This window comes from Acomys russatus, chromosome 23, assembly GCF_903995435.1.
Source record: "Acomys russatus chromosome 23, mAcoRus1.1, whole genome shotgun sequence".
Taxonomy (NCBI): domain Eukaryota; kingdom Metazoa; phylum Chordata; class Mammalia; order Rodentia; family Muridae; genus Acomys; species Acomys russatus.
The window spans coordinates 11,084,050-11,106,649 of NC_067159.1; the positions used below are offsets into that span (position 1 = coordinate 11,084,050).

The 22,600-nt window shown below is 42.1% G+C and overlaps 1 protein-coding gene and 1 non-coding gene across 2 annotated transcripts; both read left to right on the forward strand.

Annotated features, from left to right (window-relative positions):
- Window positions 1–1,032: 1,032 nt before the first annotated feature.
- Window positions 1,033–21,301, forward strand: Psma5 (proteasome 20S subunit alpha 5). The gene is made up of 8 exons (XM_051165536.1): window positions 1,033–1,108; window positions 8,060–8,186; window positions 10,135–10,202; window positions 11,291–11,398; window positions 11,523–11,581; window positions 12,903–13,005; window positions 16,931–17,017; window positions 21,061–21,301. Exons 2-8 carry the CDS (start codon window positions 8,138–8,140, stop codon window positions 21,136–21,138), a joined length of 552 nt encoding a protein of 183 aa, XP_051021493.1. The 5' UTR covers window positions 1,033–1,108; window positions 8,060–8,137; the 3' UTR covers window positions 21,139–21,301.
- Window positions 9,105–9,209, forward strand: LOC127206779 (U6 spliceosomal RNA). Its single transcript, XR_007832873.1, has one exon. It is a non-coding gene; the product is annotated as a U6 spliceosomal RNA (small nuclear RNA).
- Window positions 21,302–22,600: the final 1,299 nt, after the last annotated feature.

Sequence of the window (22,600 nt, forward strand, 5' to 3'; positions counted from 1 at the left end):
TTAAACAACAACAAACCTGTTCTTGAACCTTGAACTCCCTTCTCAATGGCTTTCGTGATATTTCCTGAGGAGAACTGGATGGTGATGTGCTCTCCATTCCTCATTTAGTGAGAATGTCCTCAGAGACAGTAGTAGACCAGGGGAGAGCTGTGACTCAGTGTGATTTCTTGAAGTCAGATTCTTCTCTTTCTCCCTCCCTCCCTTCCTCCCTCCCTTCCTCCCTCTCTCCCTCTCTCTTTCCTACCCCCCTTTCCTTCTCCCTGTCTCCTTCTCTCTTTCTCCCCCCACCCTCCCCCACGCACACTTTTCTTTTGAAAAACTCTTTGGTTAAACAAATTTTGAAAAATTAAGTGCTATATGCATACTGTTATGAAGTTTAGAATTCATGAACTAAGGATTGTAGTCACTCAAAAACATTTTTAAATTGTAGTTGTGTACTGAAAGAAAGCTTCTATAGCTAACAGTATGTTTGGTGCCTCTTCTCCACAGCGATTACCAATACACTGGTACAAACAAAAGGGGATCGTATTTTAGAGAGTAAAGTAGTCTGGCATAACTACATAGGTTTTAGTAACTATATGGATCTCAGTCTGTTGTAAATGCAATAATACTCTCTTATTCAATAGGTAGAGAAATGTACATTTAACTGACTCTCACCAAAAGAAAAAAATAAAATGCTCATAATGCGAAGAAAGAAAGAAAAAGAAGGCCATTTTGGCCGGATAGCTTTGGGGCATAAATTTATCAAAGGAATTGGTAGGTTGGTTCAGAATTCATCCAGATTGATTCAGGTCACCTGCTTTCATTTGTTCAGTTTGGTAAGACTGGTCAGGCTTGGGAGTTAAGCAGAGGTGTTTTCTGTATAGACCTGAGGGCGGTGGAAACACCTGGTACACCAGGCGACTGCGAGGTGTGCTGTGAGCAGGGAGTGATGGCACTTGTGCATCCTCCAGTCCCTGAGCCAGTTGTCAAGGAACTTGATTCCAGCGTTTGTACTTCTGATGGTTTCTAATACTGCTGTGTTGTTGTTTTTAATTACAGAGGTGTGAATACTTTTTCTCCTGAAGGAAGATTATTTCAAGTGGAATATGCTATTGAGGCTATCAAGGTATAGTAACAGTAGTATAGCTTTGGAAACCTCGTAGCAGCCTCACGCCTTGCGAGGAGGGCGTTCGGAGAGTCTGCTCTCGCCATTCTTTTACACATTCCTCTAACCAACTTCTATTTTATAATAAGTGGTTTAATAATATTTCTGAGGTTCATGTTGAGAATTTTTTAACAGATAACTGCTTCATAATTATGTGAGTAGTTTTTTTCTCCCATAAAAACGGAGGGACATGCTTTTGATTCAAGCCCTCTTGACTTTAAAGAGAAGTTTAGAAGTCCAGAGTTAGCTCCTGTGTTTGTGGGGGTGTTCAAGCAGGCATATGGTGGCTGCAGGTTGATACTGGGTGTCCTCAGTTGTTCTCTACCTTGCTTTTGATACAGGATCTCTCACTGAGCCTGGAGCTCTCTTACTTGGCTAGACTAGCTGGACAGACAAGCTCAGATGTTGTCTGCCTCCCCGGTGCTCGCACTGCATGTGTATGTGCACCTGCCGCAGTTCTAGGAGTCAAACTCAGGCCTTGATGCTTGAGTGGCAGACATTTACACTCACACACACACCAAATATGTACTTCATGCTGGCTGGGCGTGGTGGCGTACACCTCTAATCCCAGCATTTAGGAGGCAGAGACAGGCGGATCTCTGTGAGTTCGAGGCCAGCCTGGTCTACAAGTGACTCCAGGACAGCCAAGGCTACACAGAGAAATCCTGTCTTGAAAAAACAAAAGCAAAACAAACAAAGTTAGAACTGTATTTGTTGATTTAGGAGTAACTTAAGTAGCTTTTCCTTTGGTAGATAGTTAAGAAATCTGACAGGAAACACATCTGCAGTCTTGAATGGTATATTGAGAAGGAATGCTTAGAAGAAGGAAAGAAAAGGATGCCAGGCCCCAAAATAGAAGCTTTGGTTGTGGTTTCTGGGGTCAAGTCCACATAGTAGGTCCAATTTTTTAACAAGGACAAGGAATTACTTAACTAGTTGATCTCTTTACTGCTTGCTTGTGTCACCTCTCTGTCTCCAGTGTCTGTCTAGTCACTTCTGTGTACATAGTTCTAGTGACAAAACGCGTTCATTCAAAGCTGTTTATTACTGGTAAAAGTACTTGTCACCAAGCCTTATGGCCTGATTTTAATCCCCAAGTCCCACATGGTGTAAGGAGGGAACCAAGTCCCTCAGTTGGCCTTTGACTTCTACAGTACCCTAGCACACACCTGTATACACACACAAACATAGACAAATAAATATGATTAAGAACACTTTTTTTTTATTAATTTATTCTTGTTACATCTCAATGGTTATCCCATCCCTTGTATCCTCCCATTCTTCCCTCCCTGCCATTTTCCCCTTATTCCCCTCCCCTATGACTTCCTGTGGGGGATTACCTCCCCCTGTATAGGCTCATAGGGTATCAAGTCTCTTCTTGGTAAAAGAGCACTTTTTAAATGATAGCTCATTTTATTAGAAACCATTCATGATGGGAAATGATTAAAACGGAAGTCTTGCCTACTGAAGTTTCCTTCCATTTTGCTTAGTTTGCTCTGAACCATGTAGGTCATTCATAGCTGTTCTATAGAATAATACCTCATATGATTTAAGAAAACTTTATATCTCTAAGTTACTTCTTATAGGAGTATGCTGTAGGAAAGCAGTTCTGTAAGAATCCGGAAAAGGCAAGAAAGAATCTGACAAGTTGAAGTCATAGAATTGAAAGTGGAGGGCTAGAGAGATGGCTCAGAGGTTAAGAGTAATGGCTTGTGTTCAAATGTCCTGAGTTCAAATCTCAGCAACCACATGGTAGCTCACAACCATCTATAATGAGGTCTGGTGCCCTCTTCTGATGTGCAGGCATACATGCAGGTAGAGCACTGTATACATAATAAATAAATGCCTGCAAGCAGAACACTCTATACATAATAAATAAATAAAACTTAAAAGAGAGCCGAGCGTGGTGGCGCACGCCTTTAATCCCAGCACTCAGGAGGCAGAGGCAGGCGGATCGCTGTGAGTTCGAGGCCAGCCTGGTCTACAAAGTGAGTCCAGGATGGCCAAGGCTACACAGAGAAACCCTGTCTCGAAAAAACCAAAAAAAAAAAAAAAAAAAAAACTTAAAAGATATGGAAACATTGTAGTATTGTTTAAAAAAACAAAATACCAATAAAGATTCAGGAGTCAGATGCTGGGGTGAAAACTTGCTAGCTCAGAGAGGCAGAGAAAGCACCCAGCTGACCTTCCTGTTCAGCTCACATCCCGAAGGAAAAAGCCAAAAGCTTGCTGGCTCAGCTGACAGCCCAGGAGGAAAAAAATGCTAAAAGCCAAAAAGCTTCATTTTCTCCATGTTGTCTTAAATACCCTTCTCTTGAAGTCTCTCTCTCCTTTCTACTTAATCCCTGTCAGCTGATTTCTTGCTCTGCCTCTTGACCTAGGGTTAAATCCTAGGACTTATTAAATCCTGAGTACATTAAGCTCTTGGAATAAAAGTGTGTGCTAGGGCTGAACCACGCCATAATCACCTGTTTACAATAAACAGAAAGTTCATGGATTAAAGGTGTGTGTTAGGGCTGAGCCATTCCACAACTAGAAACAGGTTTTTATAGTTCACAATAGGATTGAATATCCTGCAGCATTGTAGATCAAGAAATAGAAAACACTGGGCCACCTGCTAGTCCTTGTCTTTCTGATAACCTTTGCTCTGTATTGAACAGTCAGTAAAATGAAGCCAGAATTCAAGATGTTAGTATTAATTTGAGCTTCAACTGAGACAGCAGTTCTGTTTAAAGCCAAGAGCTGCCCTGCTTTAAAGGATCTTTAGGGCTAGCAAATTTTAGAATATACTTGCCGTACAAGACTACCCCTCTTCCAACATACATCCTGTGCAGCAGACTTGGGCATGTGTCTATTTGCAGGCAGGGCACGGATAGCCAGGTGCTTTATTAAATGCCAGCAGATAGCCAGTGCCAGCCTACACTACCCCCTTGAAGATGCACAGCTATCCAAGTCAAATGGGCAGGTTCTGGTGGAGAGCCAATCTATGCTCGTGTTCTCCGTGAGGTACAGGGAGATGTGTGCAGCCTGCTCCTCCCTGCCTCATACTCCCCACATAGAGTCGGGAATCAGCCATGGCACCCCCAGCTATATGCGCTGGACATATGAAGAAAGAGGAAGCAAGCTGCAGGTAAGAACCTGATGAAAAAGACGACCCCTACCTTTGGCATGGATTTTTCAGGCTTAAAAAGTTGTCTTATACACTGGAAATACTTTATAAGTAATGTGGGTGAGATATAACCTACGGTAGTAGAGAATGCCTTTCAAATAGGTTTCTCAAACCTGTGATAACGTCAGTTATTAACCCGAAGCATCTGACATGGTTGCATTGCTGAGTAATACTCAAGGAATGTCATACAGACTCAGTTCAGATGTGCCCTGGTCTTTCCTGCCTCTCCTCACTCTACAAAGGTGACTTGGAAAAGAAATTTAGGCAAAATTAGAGTATAAAGATATGTTGGAGAATATAAGTGAAAAACAAAATATTGAATTTTGATGTTGTGTACGTTTGTATATACTGTCTGACATGTATGAAGTCAGAAGACAGTTTCCTTTCACCCTTAGATTCAAGAATTGAACCCAGGTTGTCAGGCTTATGTGGTAGGGTGTTTTACCCGCCGAGTCATCTTGCTGGCACTTGATGTATTTTATAAATAGCATGTCTCAGAAACATTGGCCTCTTGTAAAATAACAACAACAACAACAACTACTACTACTACTATTATTATTATTAAAATGGAATTCAGCCGGTGGTGGTGGCTCATGCACCAGCACTCTTTAATCCCAGCACTCATGAGGCAGAAGCAGGCAGATCTCTGAGTTTGAGGCTAGCCTGGCTTACAGAATGAGTTCCAGGACAGCTAGGGCTACACAGAGAAACCCTGTCTTAAAAAAACAAAAAATAAAATAAAACTGGGATCCAAGTTGCGTAGGCTGACAGTATATTTTTGTGTTGTGAAAGCAGGTTTTCTACATATTTGAACTGAGTATCTTTTCTATGTGGGGCCTTCTGGTGTGGGCCACTACTAGTAGCCCTTACCTTTCCAGCTATGACAAGCAGAATGTCTGCAGACTTTGTTGAATCTTGCTAGGGGGCAAGAAAGCCTCCATTTGAGAGTTGCTTTACTAGAAAATATTACAAGTAGCTGTGAATTGCTTCTGTCTTGTTCAGTTGGGGATTCAAGATCCTCCATAAACACCTTGAAGTGGGTAGGTGTGGATGTGATGCAGTAGAGTGCTTACCTAACAGCTGAGGGCCCTAGGTTAAATGCTTGCCCAAATTTTAAAATATGGCAATTAGAGGACACATAGTCTTGAATTTAATTTTTGAATAATGTTTTTTTAATTTTTAGGGCATACACATAGTTTTAGAGTCAAAGATAAAATGTCTATAAACTGTGTAATACAAACAGAGTCCCTTAGGCTTGTACCATCTATTTTCAGCTTCCTAGAAGCAGCACTCTTTTTTTTTTTTTTTTTTTAAGATTATCTTTATTTATTTTTATTTGTATGGGTGTTTTTACTTGCATGTAATTGCACCATGAGTGCAGTGCCATCGGAGGCCAGAGAAGACACTGGAACCCTTGGAGCGGTAGTTACATATGGTTAGGAACCATCCAACATGCAGGTGCTCTTAACTGCTGAGCCATCTCTCCAGCCCTGAAATTCTTTTCTTAAGTGGAATAGGGCAGTAGCTATCAGGATGCTTTGCATAGTACTGACGTACAGTGCTGCTTTTTCATGAAGCTTTTTTTTTTTTAAAGCTTTTTTTCTTGTTTGATGAAATTATGGTAGTTTTGTGTGGGAGTCATGGTTCTGCTATATTTATTAGTGTGAATTTTTGCCAGGTTATAAGAACTACTACTCTAGAGAAAAGTTCCTCATTTCAAGTGAGTAGTGGTGCTTCTGGCTCTTGGCCTTAGATCTGGGTAGGGAACTTGTGGGTGTCTATTTTAATCTATTTTATTGAGGTTCCTTATGCTTCTACCTCACTTCTAACCCTCCAACACTAGGTAGGTGAGAAGGATGGTTAGAAGGGACAAGGGAAGTAAACCTCTTTATACTTAGTTCCTGCTGAGTAGGGTCATTGGGTTCTTTGGAGCTATCCCAGTCTCGGCTGTCAGGATAGTCAGCAGTCCAGCAAACAGCAAACCACACTGCAAATGAGCAGCAGGACGAACCAGCAGCTGCTTTCTTCCTCTTTAAAGCATTTTCTTGAAGGTCTCTCTGTGTCTGGGCTCATGAGTCCTCAGAGTTCAACTCTCTCAGCTGGCAAAGACCACGCCCCTCTCCCCCTCTCCAAACCCTGACACTTACTAGCTGTGGATGAACTAAAAGCAGCCCCATATTCCCACACTTGGGATTAAAACAAAAACATAACACATAACTGGGTTTTCAAAGAAACAAAAATTTCCACTACAGGAACTAGTCTTGAGATTCTTAAAATTGAGCTCATATATTTTTACTTAACTTGGTTTTCAATGTAATACTTCCACTGTGCTTGGAATCTCTTAATCCAAAGACTGTTTTGGCATTTCTAGAGTAAACCTGGTAGAGTCTTGTACATGGCCAGTGGGTGGAGCAGCCATTAGCCTTCGAAACAGAGAAGGCAGCCTGGGCGGCAGCTTCTTTTCTCATTTGGCAGCGCTAGGAGTGGACTCAGGTCTAGGGTGTGTATTCTACCTTGGATCTACAGCCTCGCTTCCCTTTCAGTTTTAGTTTAGAGTTTAAGGCATAGTCTAGCTTGGTGTGGTGGCGCCTGTAGTTCTAGGCCTGGGGATCTGCTGCCTTTTCCTGGCCTCTGCAGGCATCCTCACACAGGTGCGCAAGACACAGAGAAACGCATAAATAAAAATGAATTAACATTTTTTAAAGATTCATGGAGTTCTGTGGGTCTTTCTTACAAAACAGGTTTAGTCAATGCGCACAGTGGGTCATTGTTGTATGGAAATTACATACAGTGGGAATCCAGGGGATAAAGCATGGTTGTAGGAGACTTTATGGATAGTGGGTAAATTTGGAGAAGCAGAAGGGGAGTGTATTTCACAGCAGACAGCTGGAAGAAGGGTGCTGCTGATAGGACGCCTTCTGGAGCAGTTGTGTTGCCTTGTACCTAAGGGATTGGTCGATTAATAGGGAGTGATAAAGTTGAGGGTGAAAGATAGCATTAGATGAGACAAGCTCACTTGGCTTTTAATTACAGGAAGTCCAGAGGCTGTCAGTTCTTGAGAGAAGTACAGTTAAAATAGCATTTTTTTTTCCTTATTGGTGTATCAGTAAAAGATATGTTCAGAGCAAGAGACTAGAGATGAGACAAAGATGGCAAGTGACTGGAATGGTGACGTGGAGGTGAAGAGGTGAATTTACTACACTGTGGACTGCTAGTGACTTTGGATTACATTAGTGTTTTACTGTGGTCAGTGGGGATGGTGGTCTTTTCTGTTCCCACTCTTTTTCCTCTCTTTTCTAGGGATGACATAGGTTTGGGGAGCATAACCTATTGGATAGACTAATATAGGTAGCAGGGATAAAGGCCATCGATTCCAGAAATACAGTGATTAGAACATTAGAACTCCTCCTCCCAGTATTAGAGTCAGCTCAGATCATTTTTCAGATGTGTTCAGACCTTATTGGATATTCCACCCTATTTTTGGTACTGGAGACTAAGCCCAGAGCCTTGCTCACTCAAGACAAGCACTCTGCTATGGCGTGTCCCCTGTTCCCCCAAGTCCCAGACTTCCTCTTCATAAGTACAGGATTCTGGGAATGCCCTTGCTATTCACGGGAACAGTGTAGAGTTTATTAGGCTCTCTGTTCTTCCTGCGTCCTAGGGATGGCTCTGCATATGAATGTGTGCAGAGCTTTCTTTGAGCTGTATGTGATAACCGCACCGTGGTTTTTGTTTTGGTTTAGCTTGGTTCTACGGCCATCGGCATCCAGACATCAGAGGGTGTGTGTCTAGCTGTGGAGAAGAGAATTACCTCCCCACTAATGGAGCCTAGCAGCATCGAGAAAATTGTAGAGATTGATGCTCATATAGGTAAGTAATAAGTGGAAGCTATTAAGCTATTATAGGATCTGCTGTGGGTTAATTAATCTTCTGTGATCCAAGGGGGTTCACACAGTAAACGGCTTATCTTCTGATTCGCTATTATTTTCAAGGCAGGAGGTCAGTATACATGAATGCAGACAGTGGAGATAGTTGTAGACCTCAGTTACACTTAACCTACTACCAGAAATTCTTCTCATCTTTCAAATTTGTTTTATTTTACTTTTTATAGTGTTTAGAATTGAACCCAGATCCTCTCACTGCTAGGCAAACATTCTTCCGCTGAACTATAACCCAAGCTTTGGCAAACGTGATGCTATTTAAATATATAATGACTGGGTCTTAGGCTAGTTCCCGTGATGGCTGTGTTTTCATTGACGCATGTTATGCTGGACAGAAGTTGGCTGGACCCAGTAAAGTGTGCAAAGTTGTGTTGTCTACTGAAAAAAGAGTGATTCTCAGTTTTTTTGGAGTGTGTGAGGTTCAAAGTGTTGGAGGAGTCACACAAACCTTGACCAGATGAATCCCATTCCTATGTGTTAGACTTGACTGTTTCCTTCCTGGCCCTCCCGACCCTCCTTTCTCTGGTCTTTGGTGTAACTTTCTTGCTTTGGCTCTTGACATGGTAGCATTAAAGATGTGTACTTTTACATTTACAGCTTTGTGCTGTAGTTGACTATCTTACCTTCTCAACCCAATTAATACAATGTTTGCAAAGTGATTAATTGCTGAAAGGCCATAAGAACTAAATGCCATGGTAACTGTTAGCTTAGTATTCTCTTTCATAGCTAGAGAAACAGATCTCATAGTTGGAATGTTAGGTCTGCTGTATCTCAGGTTAGCTGTCTTTTGGAGGTGGGTTGATAGGGGCTAAGGATGGAGGCAGGAGAATCAACAGGAATTTTTTTAAAGCTCACTTTGGCAACATGCATACTAAAATGTAAACGATACAGAAGATTAACATGGCCCCTGTGTAATGATGACACGCAAATTCATGAAGTGTTCTACTTTAAAAAAAAAAAAAAGAGTTTTCAAATAGTTCAATAATCTTTGGCCATCAGTCAAATGATGAAATTCTTCAACCAAGGCAGTGGCTGAAAAAGAACTTGGGATCTGATCAGTTGGGAAGGCTAAGGAAAAAGAGGGGTTCCAAAGGGAAGTGGCTTGAGACAGTGGTATCCAAGGAGATGGATTAAGAGTTATTAGACTTTGTAGTTCTGAAATTTTGGAGAGAAACCCAGGCTGAGACTGAGATTTGAGTCACAGCATTAAAGTAGCAATTATAGCAGTAAGTAGCCATAACCTTGGCACACTGAGCCATCAGGCAAACTCTCTCTCTAACTAATTGATGCGGTTGCTGAGAAGACGTTTGGTGTGATTCTGAGGTCTTCTGCTGCCGTCCATGGTGAGATAGTTTGTCTTTTCAGGTTTGGCTGTGTTTGCTTAGCTCAGAAGTGCATCATGGGGCCAGCAACGTGGCCCAGAGGATAAAGGCACTTGCTACCTGGTGACCTCAGTTCCATCCCTGGAACTCATGTAAAGATAAAAAAGAAAACTGACTCAACAGGAGTTGTCCTGCCCACCACATGTGTACTGGAATGCGTGCGCCCTCTCACACACACGCACACTGCACAGACACACAGACAAGCTGATAACGATGAAAGTAGATGCCAAGTGCATCATGGTCTATAACACTCCCTGGAGGGGTTCTTGGGCTGTAATGTGGAAATTCATGCTTGCTTGACTCCAGGGTCACCATAGATGGGTTTCTGTTTGTGTCATTATACCTATATTCAGTGGTCCTCATTTCCCACTTACTCTGTTGGGTTTATTGCTGAGATTGTTGCCATGGTTCCGGGCCAGATTTTCAGTGTTTACTCAGTGGATGAAAGTTCCCGATGGTTTTGGCCAGTTGGTCACTGTTGCTTTTACATTGCAGGTTGTGCCATGAGTGGGCTAATTGCTGATGCTAAAACTTTAATTGATAAAGCCAGAGTGGAGACACAGGTAAAAATCAGCATCTTCTCTGCTTTTTACTGTGATGCATGTGCTCCTTCTTCGGTGATGCCAGGGCTACCCAGGTTACACTGCATGGTCTGTGCTGGTAGTAGACATGGCTCTTGAGAGTGTTGTGTGTCCATTCCCCTGCTAAAACTCTCAGGACTTAGGATTTAGCTCTTAAGCCATTGCAGCTTACAGCAAGTTCTGGTCAGTAGACTCCACAGTCTCTTGCTTCTTCCAGGTTTACCTTACATAAAGCATGCATTGTATCCCCGGTTGACTTTCTGTGGGAGCATCATAGTGGGTGTGCTCGTAGTAAATGGATATCCTGGCAGCTGCCTTCTCTGCCAGGGTTATAAAATTGTTCTCATCTGGCTAGCTATGATTTGTACCAGGTGACAAGTACTGGCTAGGAATGGTGATTTTCTTTTGTAAAATTGTTATTTGTAAAACAACAAAACTCCACAAACAAATCCTTGTGTATCTGGTTTGACTGTAGTAAGCTAGTAAGAGGAAAACAAGGTTGAAGACTTTACACTTATTTTCAAGTTTGTCCTCCATACTTATGTAAGAATAATTTAACATAAACCCTAACAGGGTAAGATGAGCATTTAAAGAAAACTGACAATTGGTTACTAACACTTGCTTTGTGAAAAGACTAAACTTGCTGCCTTACTTTTAGGTGTTAATCCTATTTTGCAAGGGTAGCAGCCTTTAGGTCTTCCTCATTTCCAGAGCTTATCTGTGCACATGTGCGTACTCTCCCTCTGTCCTCTTCTCCTTTCATTTTCCCTGCTTCCTGTTGAGAATGGTCTTTTTATGACAGTCCAGACTGGCCTTGAACTCACCATCCTCCTGAATATAGGGACCGTGGGCATATGCCATAGCATCTGGCAGTCTGAGCTAATCCTCTTCTGATACAGTCAAGCACTCGGCTAGTGTTAATCAAGAGAAACATGTTGGTCTGGGCAGGTTCTAGGTCTGCTGTATAGTGCGACCCTGTCTCAGAAACAAGAGGCAGGTGAGCCTTTGGTTTCCCTTGGTAGAGAGGTGGTAGTTGTGTGAAGGAGTACCTTTCTTTGCCCTTTTTCTAGAACCACTGGTTCACCTATAATGAGACAATGACGGTGGAGAGTGTGACCCAGGCTGTGTCCAATCTGGCTTTGCAGTTTGGAGAGGAAGATGCAGATCCAGGTGCCATGGTGAGTTCGGCTTGTGTTGAGCCTGCTTGCTGTTCTGAGGACTGAGGACATTTGTCCTCTGCACATGTTTTCACAGACTCTCATTATTTGTAGCTTCTTCTGAATTAATTCTTTTTGGTTCCAGTCTCGTCCTTTTGGAGTAGCATTGTTATTCGGAGGAGTTGATGAGAAAGGACCCCAGCTGTAAGTACTGTTTCCCTCTGCTTTGGGGGTGCTGTAGTGGTGACTGATGTAACTTGTGAGGTGTAATAGTGTGAATCAGCTCAGAGGTTTACTGAAGCTAGAAAGGACTGGAGATGTAGCTCATTTGGTAGGTGCTTGCCTAGTGTACAGGAAGCCCTGGGCGTCACCCTGCTACAGTGTAAAAACCAGTGTGGTGGACTGTGCCTTAGACTGGTAGTGCTCTGCAGGGCTAGGTAGGATGGTAAGTTTAGTCTCATCCTTAGCTACACAGTGAATTCCAGATCAGTCTAACCGCTCTGCTTAGTTTGTTTTAAAAGGAAAGAAACAGCCAGGTGATGGCCCCTCACACCTTTAGTCCCAGCACTTGGGAGGCAAGGGAGTTTCAGGTTAATCTGGTCTATAGAGCAAGTTCCAGGACAGGGCTACACAGATACCTTGTCTCAAAAACAAACAAACAAACAAACAAAAAACCCTCCAAAACCCAAATAAACCAACAAGCAAGCAGACAAATAAATAGATGAAATTAAAAAATAGAAAGAAGCAATAATTAGGAAAAGGTGTGGCTTTGGAGCCAGTGTTTCTGTGCCATTTGTACCAGATTTGAGGACCCATGAAGACACCTCTGTAGAACCAGTGCTAATTCTCAGAAGAATTAAAAGTTGACTTATTACTGTTACCATCTGATCCTCATTCTCACATTAGTATCAAAAAAATTGACATAGGTGTCCATAAACACCGAGGTCACTCTCCTGTTAATGTCTTAGACATGCATAAGTGCCATGTTTCTGTTTATTCACTCTGTCATTCTTCTCACCCAGGACCCTAAAGAAGTTAGCAATTTTCTTAACATTTTCTTCTTGTTTAAAATACTGTTGTAATGCTTAAATTTGAATGTTAAATTTTAATTTTTTGGTTAGCACACAAAATTGTTTTTATTGTAACATTCCCATGTATACACAGATGTATATATCATTAGTAAGGCGTGTGTGTGTGTGTGTGTGTGTTATTTTGAGATTTTTTTTTTAGACAGAATTTCTGTGTGTAACCTTGGCTGTTTTGGACTTACCTTGTAGAACAGGCTGGCCTTGAACTCAGCAATCTGCCTGCCTAGGCCTCCCTGATTGCTGGGACTAAAGGCCTGCACCACCATGTCTGCCTAGTAAGGACCTTTTTAAAGAACTGTTTTCAAAACAAAAAGTCTTTAGGGGCTGTGCATCAGTATTTCATTGGCATGTCCTGGCTGCGGGGTAAAATGCTTAGACTTATTTTAGTGAGGCGTTTTGGCATAAGATCCCCTCTGAAGCTTTGTTGTCCTTTTCAGGTTTCACATGGACCCATCTGGGACCTTTGTACAGTGTGATGCTCGAGCAATTGGCTCTGCTTCAGAGGGTGCCCAGAGCTCCTTGCAAGAAGTGTACCACAAGGTAATTCTTAACTTCTGTGTCTAAAACTAGACTTGAAGAGTTTTGTTCTAAGTTTTGACAGTTGTTTGTCAACGTGGAATTGCAACCTAAAACAAGACATGGATCACTATTTCTCTGCCAAGTGATTTACTTACTAACCCTTTTCCTCATTTGCAACTGTATTTACCAGTATAGAGTTGTCTGGTCTTGTATTTCTATACGTGAGATTAACAGTTTGTCATTTTAGTTGTTGTGGGTTTGGGCTGGAATTGAAGCCAGGCCTCTGCACAGAACATGCTCTATTTTAGTTTTGAGACAGGGTCTCTCTGTGTAGTGTTAGATGTCCTGGTACTTGCTGTGTAGACCAGGCTGACTCAGTGGGCTCCTCTTAGCTTTGCCTCCCTAGCACTGAGGTCCAAGGCATATGCCACAGGCCCAGCTTTCATGTTGAGCAATGTCCTCACAGCTTCACTTAGCAGCTCATAATGCCTAGTGTGGATATTGCGGCAAGTGAACAGTTGGTACTGTCTTCCTAGACTGGAAAGAGTTAGGTTTTTTTAATTCATGGCAATGGTTGAAGGCTGCCATGCCCTGGTGGTTCACATAAAGGTGTCTGCTCACATTAACACCTAACATAGGCATGCTTTGGGGCTATTTTGGATTTGGCACATAAATGTCTATACAAAAGTTAGTTTTACATTTTCCTGCAATCTACTAATATGACTGTACTAGTTACTTTTCTGTTGCTGTGATGAAACATCATGACCAAGTCAATTTATAGAAGGAAGAATTTATCTGGGCTTATGGTTCCAGAGGGGTAAGAGTCCAGCATGATGAGGGCATAGCAGCAAGGGGCAGGCACAACTGCAGGAGCAGGAAGTGGAGAGTCACACCCTCAATGCAAGCACAAAGCAGAGAGAGTCCCCTGGAAATGGATGAGGCTTTAAGCCTGCAGAGCCTGCCCCAATGAATACTGCAAGGCTCACCTCCTAAACCTCCCCAAATAGTGCCGCCAACTAGGGGCCAGGTGCTCAGACATCAGAGCCTGTGATGTGGGGACATTGCTCGTTCACACCACCGCAGTGTGTAATGGTGTGATGGCTCTGAAAGACTCCATAGTTACATCACAATTTCTTACAGTACTAGAAATGATAGTAATTACCTGAGCCTTTAGTAATTCTTTTGCTATGGAGCTTCTTGCCCTTGGGTCGATGGCTGTTGAGGTTGGGGTGGCTGTGACAACTTCTTAAAGGGATACAGGGAGTTTATGGCATCAACTAACTTGCTTTCATGAAAGACTGACTAGGCTGTGGCATATTACAGTGTTTGATAGCATCTACCCACAGAGTTCTTTCCAAAATGGAAGGATGCTCAGGCTGTTCTTGTGCTTTATTAGCCAACCTTAGGTACTGTCTATGAAAAGGAAAAAGAGGCAGGACCAGTGCTTCCTGGGAACGCTTGCACAACATGTGTGAGGCTATCTGCTCTGTCCCTGTCTTTTCTTAAGCCACGTGAGCCAACCTCTGCTGTCTTCAGCTTTTCTTCTGCAGCTTCCTTCCTTTCAGCTTTTGTTGAATTGGAGAGTTTAGGGCTTTGCAATGGATTATGCTTGGTTTAAAGGAATGTTGTAACTGGTTTGATCTGTTCAGAATCACTAAAACTTTGTCATGTCAGCATTTAGAAAGCTCTTTAGGGGCTGGAGAGATGGCTCAGAGGTTAAGAACACTGCCTGTTCTTCCAAAGGTCCTAAATTCAATTCCCAGCAACCATATGGTGGCTCACAACCATCTTTAATGTGATATGATGCCCTTTTCTGGTGTGCAGGTGTATATGCAGGCAAAACACTGTATACTTAATAAGCAAATCTTTAAAAAATAAAAATAAAAAAAGAAGAAAAGAAAGCTGTTTAGCTCCTTTTTAAAAAAGACTTATTTTGCATGTATGTCTGTGTACCATGTATATGCAGTGCCCATGGAGACCAGAAGACGGTGTCACATCCCATAGAACTAGAGTTGTACATGGTTGTAAGCCACCATGTGGGTGCTGGGGAAAAGCTATCTCTCTCTAACCCTCTTTAATTTTCTCCCTCCCTCCCTTTAAAAGGGAGGGGCATCCAGGCATTGTAGTTGAGGCTTATAATCCCAGTGCTCTGGAGGCAGAGACAGGTGGGTCACTGGGGCTCATGTGCTAGGAAGCCTAGCACACTTGGTGAGTTACAGGTCAGTGAAAGGTATTTGAGGAATAATATCCAAGGTTGTCCTCCACATGCATGCAAACAGGATAATAATGAAATTCAAACTACTGTAAGAATTAATCAGAAATAACACACAAAATAATTTTATGCTTTAAAAAAAAATGTTTCCAGTAAACTTGTTCAACACAGAGTTGCCATGGGCCTGCAGTGCTAAGTATAGCAAAACAAAGCACAGTGCAATGTAATTTGCCTGTAATGTAGATGTTGCTTATGGAGGAAATTAGGTGTTAGTGTCCTGGCACTGGGTGTGTGTGTGTGTGTGTGTGTGTGTGTGTGAGAGAGAGAGAGAGAGAGAGAGAGCGTGCTTGACACAAGATAGATCCTATGGGAGGCAGAATTTGAATTGAAAGAATACCTCATCAAATTGGCTTGTAGGCAAGTCTCTACAATGTATTCTTGATTAATGATTGGTGTGGGGAGGATCCAGCTCACAATGGTTGGTGCCATCTCTGTTCAGGTGGTTCTGGGGTATATACGAGAGCAATCTGAGGGCTGGAGAGATGATTCAACCATTAAGAGCACTGACTGCTCTTCCAGAGATCCTGAGTTCAATTCCCACCAACCACATGGTAATCATAACTGTCTGTAATTGTAGTGCCATGAATTCTCATGCCCTCTTCTGGTGTACAAATGTACATGAAGACAAAACACACATATACATAAATAAATATATCTTTAAAAAAAAGAAAGAAAGCAATCTGAGAAAGCCAGGAGGAACAAGCCAGTAAGCATTACTCCTTCATAGCCTTGACATCCCTCAGTGATGAAGTGTGACCTGAGAGTTCAAAGATGAATAAACCCTTTCCTTCCAAAATTGCTTTGGTCATGGTGTTTATGGGGAGACCAGAGGAGAAGAGAGAAAAAAGAAAAAGGCCGTGCCATAGGTTAGGTGGGGGACGGAGATTTGGCCCAGATGATGATAATTAACAAGTATTTGGGATTATGGATGAGAAATAGCTTGATAGAAATTATTAGAAGCAGTTGGCATGGGGAGTAGTTTAGGAGATACTTTTTAAAAAAGATTTATTATTTATACAGTGTTCTGCCCACATGTGTGCCTGCCTGCACAAGAAGGAACCAGATCTCATAGATGGTCATGAGCCGCCATGTGGTTGCTGGGAATTGAACTCGGGACCTTTGGAAGAGCAGATGGTGCACTCAACCTCTGAGCCATCTCTCCAGCCCAGTTTAGGGAATTATCTGCCCTGCCCCAGATTAACTAAGGCTATTTTAAAATATAACAGGTATCAGTGTCCTGATTGCTAAATTATAGGCCTGATAATAAACATTATTAGGCCATACTGACTGATACATTAACCACAACACAGAGCAATAGGAACCCTAAGACAGGTAAATAAAATGAAAAGTGTGTTTCCTGAATCATTGGATTGCCTTTTTAGGTCACTTGGCATTATTAGAATGTTACCCAGGTTGTATTATCCTCTAAATCAAGGAAGTCAATTATACAGAGATATTTATTATATGAACGTTAGTAGCCCAAGATAAGACATTTTTCTTCTGACTAAGTATATTCTGTTTGCTATATACTTGAATATTTAGATTATTATATAATATACTATATTGTATAAATTAAGATGTAAGGTTTATTGATATTGGCTAAGTTGTCTGTAGATACGGGGGAGAGGGTTGGAGGAAGGGTTCAACTAACAGCTCGTCTCACTGTGTTTCAAGTCTATGACACTGAAAGAAGCTATTAAGTCTTCACTCATCATCCTCAAGCAAGTCATGGAGGAGAAGCTGAATGCAACTAACATAGAGGTATTGTTTCCTGCTTTACTCTGATTTTACAGACATCATGACTTCCATTGCTAAAGACTGACTGGATCAAAAAAACCACCTGTAATCCCAGTACTCGGGGAGGCAGAGGCAGGCAGATCTCTGTGAGTTTGAGGTCATCCTGGTCTACAGAGTGAGTTCCAGGACAGCCAAGGCTGTTACAGAGGGACCCTGTCTTGAAAAACAAACAAACAAACAAACAAACAAAACCCAAAACATTTTTTTGCCTGCTCTGTTTTTAGGTCATTGATAGCATTTGAATAATAATGTTAGAAAACTGGTGATGGTGGGAGTCAGTTAATTTAAGAATGAAGGGGCTGGAGAGATGGCTCAGCAGATAAGAGCACTGATTGTTCTTCCAGAGGTCCTGAGTTCAACTCCCAGCAACCATGGTGGCTCACAGCCATCTATGATGTGACCTAATGCACACTACGTGCAAAATAAATAAATAAATAAATAAAATCTTAAAAGATAAGAATGAAAGGAAAAACAGGGTTTGCTTGTTTGTTTGTTTGTTTTTGCATTTGCAAAGGAATTGGGGGCATGCATACCAATCAACAGTACAGTGCCTACCTAGCAGGAGGCCCTGGGTGCCCCCCCCCCCGGCATTGTAAAAATCAAACAGGATTTTTTAAAAAGATGTATTTATTCATGTATGCCTTCATGACAGAAGAGAGCATCATACAGAAGAGGGCACCAGATCTCATTATAGATGGTTGTGAGCCACCGTGTGGGTGCTGGGAATTGAACTCAGGACCTTTGGATGAGCAGTCAGTGCTGTTAACGGCTCAGCCACCTCTCCAGCCCCACATGCAGATTTTGAAATAAACAGGGAGAGATGTTCTGTATTTGCCTAGGAGTTCTTAGGTTACTTGATAAGTGTGCAAATGCAACTATGAAATTAAGGAGAATAGGGAATATTGAGGTGCAAGGCGTTACAGAGAGGAAAGGGGAGGATAAGGGTGAGGAAAGCGATTACTGACTACACTCCAACACTAGCTCAGGCTAGAATATAGGCTACCCTGAGAGACATAATATATATGTATATTTCTGTATATAAAATAAGTTTAAAGCCAGGCATGATGGCGCACACCTTTAATCCCAGCACTCAGGAGGCAGAGGCAGGTGGAACTCTGTGAGTTCGAGGCCAGCCTGGTCTACAAAGTGAGTCCAGGACACCCAAGGCTACACAGAAAAACCGTTCTCGAAAAAACATCAGCTTAAAAAGCATTGGCTACTATAATTGATGCTGTAATCACAAATCAGTAATTAAACTAAATCAGCACCAACCAGGAGGTAGGATTAATTAACTAACTCCTGATGGGAGATTGATTAACAACAAGCGTGGGAGTCTTGGAACCTTGTGGTTTCATAGGCTGCTTCAGAAGGGCAAAGTTGGGCCCTGGAAACAGACCAGCTTATCTTTAAGCAGAAGCAGAAAGGAGCTTTAGGATGGTTCCTTGGTAGAAGTGCACGGAAATGCATTCTAGAATAATATATAAGTGGGATTGTGTAATGTGTGCTTTGTGTCTTAGTTTTGACTCAGCATAATTTTGAAGTTCACTTGGTTGTATCAGTTCTAGATCTTTACCGCTGTAGGGCGTTATTCCTTGTGGCCTACTCTTTAACTTTATTGCTAAGTCTTTTTTCCAGACAGAAGCGACATTTGCCACCTCCCGTCTCCCTGGTCCCTTGGTCATTGTCCTTTACTTGCACTCTTTACTTGTCGAGACAGGCTCTGCTGTGCTGACTCCTCGCCAGGGTCTCCTGGCTAGCTCTAGTGCTTCCATTTGGCCATCTAACGCTGTCCTTCCTGATTGCCAGCCCTAAATTAAACTATTATCTTTCCAGGAAAAACACTTCCTCTTCTAATATTTCTAATCCTGGTTGATAACACCAACCTCTGTACTTGTCATTCACACCAGAAACCTTGAAGACTTGGTCCTCTTGGCACCAAATCCAGTTTCTCCTGCGTTACAATGACTGTGTTGGTGGTTCTTCTCCGCCCCAGTGCGGAGAGCTTTGCCTACTTAATGACTGCTGTGCGGTTGAGATTTGTTCCCACGTCTAATTGAAGTCCTGAGTTTTTGTCTTGCTTTGGTTTTGTTTTTTAACATTTTATTTATTTTATGTATATATCTGCATGTACACCTTGCATCCCTAGAAGAGGGCAGTAGAGGGTATAGATGGCTGGGAGCCACCATGTGGTTGCTGGAAATTGAACTCAGGACCTCTGGAAGAGCAGACAGTGCTCTTAAGCACTGAGCCCCTTGCCTTGTTTTTCATAGAATCTTGCTGGGTGGGCCAGGCTGTCCTGGAATTCTCTGTGTAGCTCAGGTTAGTCTCAGTCACTGTCCTGACTCAGCTAGCCTAGTGTTTGAGTTTATAGGTGTGTCCCAGCACAGCTTAGCTCTTAGACTTTAAACTGCTGTAATATTCTGTGCATGAGCTTTGATTGCTCTTCACCTCATCTTTCTCTTTCTTCTTTCTTTTTAAAATTTATTTATTTATTATTTGTACAATATTCTGCTCCATGTATGCCTGCCCACCAGAAAAGGGCACCAGATCTCATTATAGATGGTTGTGAGCCACCATATGGTTCCTGGGAATTAATCTCAGGACCTTTGGAAGAACAGACAGTGCTCTTAACCTCTGAGCCATCTTTCCAGCCCCTAGTCTCATCTTTTATTCCATCTGTTTTCAAGAATTACCTTGTTTTGCAATGTCATGTTCAAGTTCGTATGCATTTGCATATTCAGTCAGTCCAGTTAATACACAAATCAGAAGCTCCTTCTTCTCAGTCTCCTCCCTGGACCCTTGGGCCTCTTCTTTCCCAACAGTCAGCCCCGCTATCCTAGCAGTGACATTGAAAGCCTCTGGCATCTAGCATCCTTAGTGAGTGAAGAGTTGGCCTTTATCTGGAGTCCACTAGGTATATCCTTTGGGAGAATCTACTAAACAGCATTTCCTCACAAAGCGTGTCTAGTAGATTCTCCCAAAAGATGTTTTCTGAGACCAGATTGTTAGATGTTTTAAGTAAGTGAATTACTTACTTAAAAAGAATAATTGTAGAAAAAGATTATGCTAATTTTGTCAGCTAACTTTCATATCCTATTTTTAAATGCTGTACAGTGGGGCTGGGAGATAGCTTAGTCAGTAAAATGCTTGTAGGGATCTGAGTTCGGTCTTCAGAATCCATGTAAAAATGCCAGGCATGATGGTATGAAAGGTGGTTCCCTGGGGCTTACCAGACAGACAGCCTAGCCTACCTGGTGAGTTTCCAGCCAGTGGAGTCCACATCTGAACAAAACCAAGGTAGACACCACCCAAGGAGCAACAGCCAAGGTCTCCTCTGGTCTCCATGTGTACATGTGCCTGTATACATGAACATACATTTTCACACATACAAAATACACTTGTGTTTAATTTTAAAATTAAATAAGACATGAAAAAATTACATTTAAAACAAGCACAGGGACCTGCAAAGATGGCCTAGCAGTTAAGAGCACTTACTGGTCTTGCAGAGGATCCAGGCTGGGTTCCAGAACCCATATAGTGGCTTACAACCACCTGCATGCAGACAGAGCACTTATATATAAAATCTTTAGAAAAGAACAAAATTAAATATATATTTTTAATATATATAAATGTAGTACATAATATATTGACTATATAGCCTGTATTAGTATAATGTATGTTTCTAAAGGAATCTAGCTGAAATGTATCGGCTCTGTGTAATTTGCTGCTGCTCTTGTGATGCTTACTGAAGTAGCTTTAAGAAGTAACAATGGTGCCAGTTTAGCTGTTACATGGTGGATTAACCTCAAAATAGAAAAATGGTCAATAAGAAGTTTAATTTGGGGTCAGAGTTATTTTAAGGACCTGCTGCTGCCTGTAAAGGACATCCCAGGACAGCAGATCCCTTAGTTCCTAGTGAACAGCTGCCTCACCCACTCTTCTGGGCAAGCTAGGGCCACCAACAAGAAGCCCAGCCCATTTTACTAACCTGTTCTGTCTCTCTGCAGCTAGCTACGGTGCAGCCTGGTCAGAATTTCCACATGTTCACAAAGGAAGAACTGGAGGAGGTGATCAAAGACATTTAAGGAGGAGCCATTCTCAGCTATCTGTAGGACAATTTCAGTTCTCCTAATTGCCCTTAAACTTGATTTCCAGCTCTTATGTCATGGAAAATATCCAGTATATGTGTGTTTTTTTATGATGTCTGTACATAACAGCAATTCTGAAATAAAAAAATTTTAAAATATTTGTTAATAGTTTGTGTTTTTTAATTTTAAATGCTTATGTTGGTAGCAAAAAGGATAGTGCCTGATATCTTTGCTGTGAGCATGTCTGCTCTAAAGCACTCAGCACAACCAGATGAACTGCGGCCAGTCCAGCGCCCCCCAGTGGTTAGCAGATGTTAATATGACTGTAAATCCATTTTGGTTTTTTGAGACAGGGCTTCTCTCTCAAGTCCTGGCTATCCTGGAATTAGTTGTGTAGATCAGGCTGGCCTTGAACTTAGAGATCTGCCTGCTGGGATTAAAGGCGTGGGCCAATATCACCAGGCCTTTTGAATATCTCTTAAGGAAACTTCTGGTGCCTCCTTCCTATGACGACACTGCTCATTGACCATCGAACACTGTCGTGGGTGCCTCCCCAAAACATTGATGAGTTTGGGATGTCATCCCTAGGGCTATACCTCTTCTTTGTGTCTAGGTGGACAGTTTGGGAAGGGTACCCTTTTTATGAAGTTAAAAACTAAAACAAAAGTAATGGCCTTGGCCTTGACCTCAGTCGCAATGAGAGTTATGTACTTAAACTGTATAAGTAAGAGAGCTGTAAAATTCAGAAGTAGTTTCTGTTAGACTTTGGAAATGCACTGTGAACTTCCTCTACTGGAGCCGTTCTCATGATTGCTTAAGATTAACAGTCATTCCATTTGAACTTCAGAAACAGCCCTGGGACACTAACAGATAAACCTAAGGCTATCAATGGATATGTATGAAACTGTTGGGGGCTGGAGAGATGGCTCAGTGGTTAAGAGCACTTCCTTTTCCAGAGGACCAGGTTTGGTCTTAGCACCGACATGGCAGGCACACACATGGTCCAGACATATCAGCAAAATATCTATACACATTTTAAAATTAAAAGTTGTTTTTGCCAGGTGGTGGTGGCGCACGTTTAATCCCAGCACTTAGGAGGCAGAGGCAGGTGGATCCTTGTGAGTTCAAGGCCAGCCTGGTCTACAAGTCCAGGACAGCCAAGGCTACACAGAAACCTTGTCTCAACACCCCCCCCCTCCCAAAAAAAAGCTGTCTTAAATTAACAACAAAACCCTGTTGGGACTTGATCTCAGATCTTCAAGGTTTCAAATCACCAGGTCTTGAGTAACAGGCAAGTCTCAGTCCAGAGATGGTCTTTAAAGAATCAATTTTGGTTCATTGATAGCTTAAGAATTACTCACTGGGCTTTGTGTACGGTTTCATTAGTAAGTTGCACTCTGATGTTAAATAGTAACGATTTGAGTAGCTGAATTCATACGAAATTCATAGTGGAGTGAAA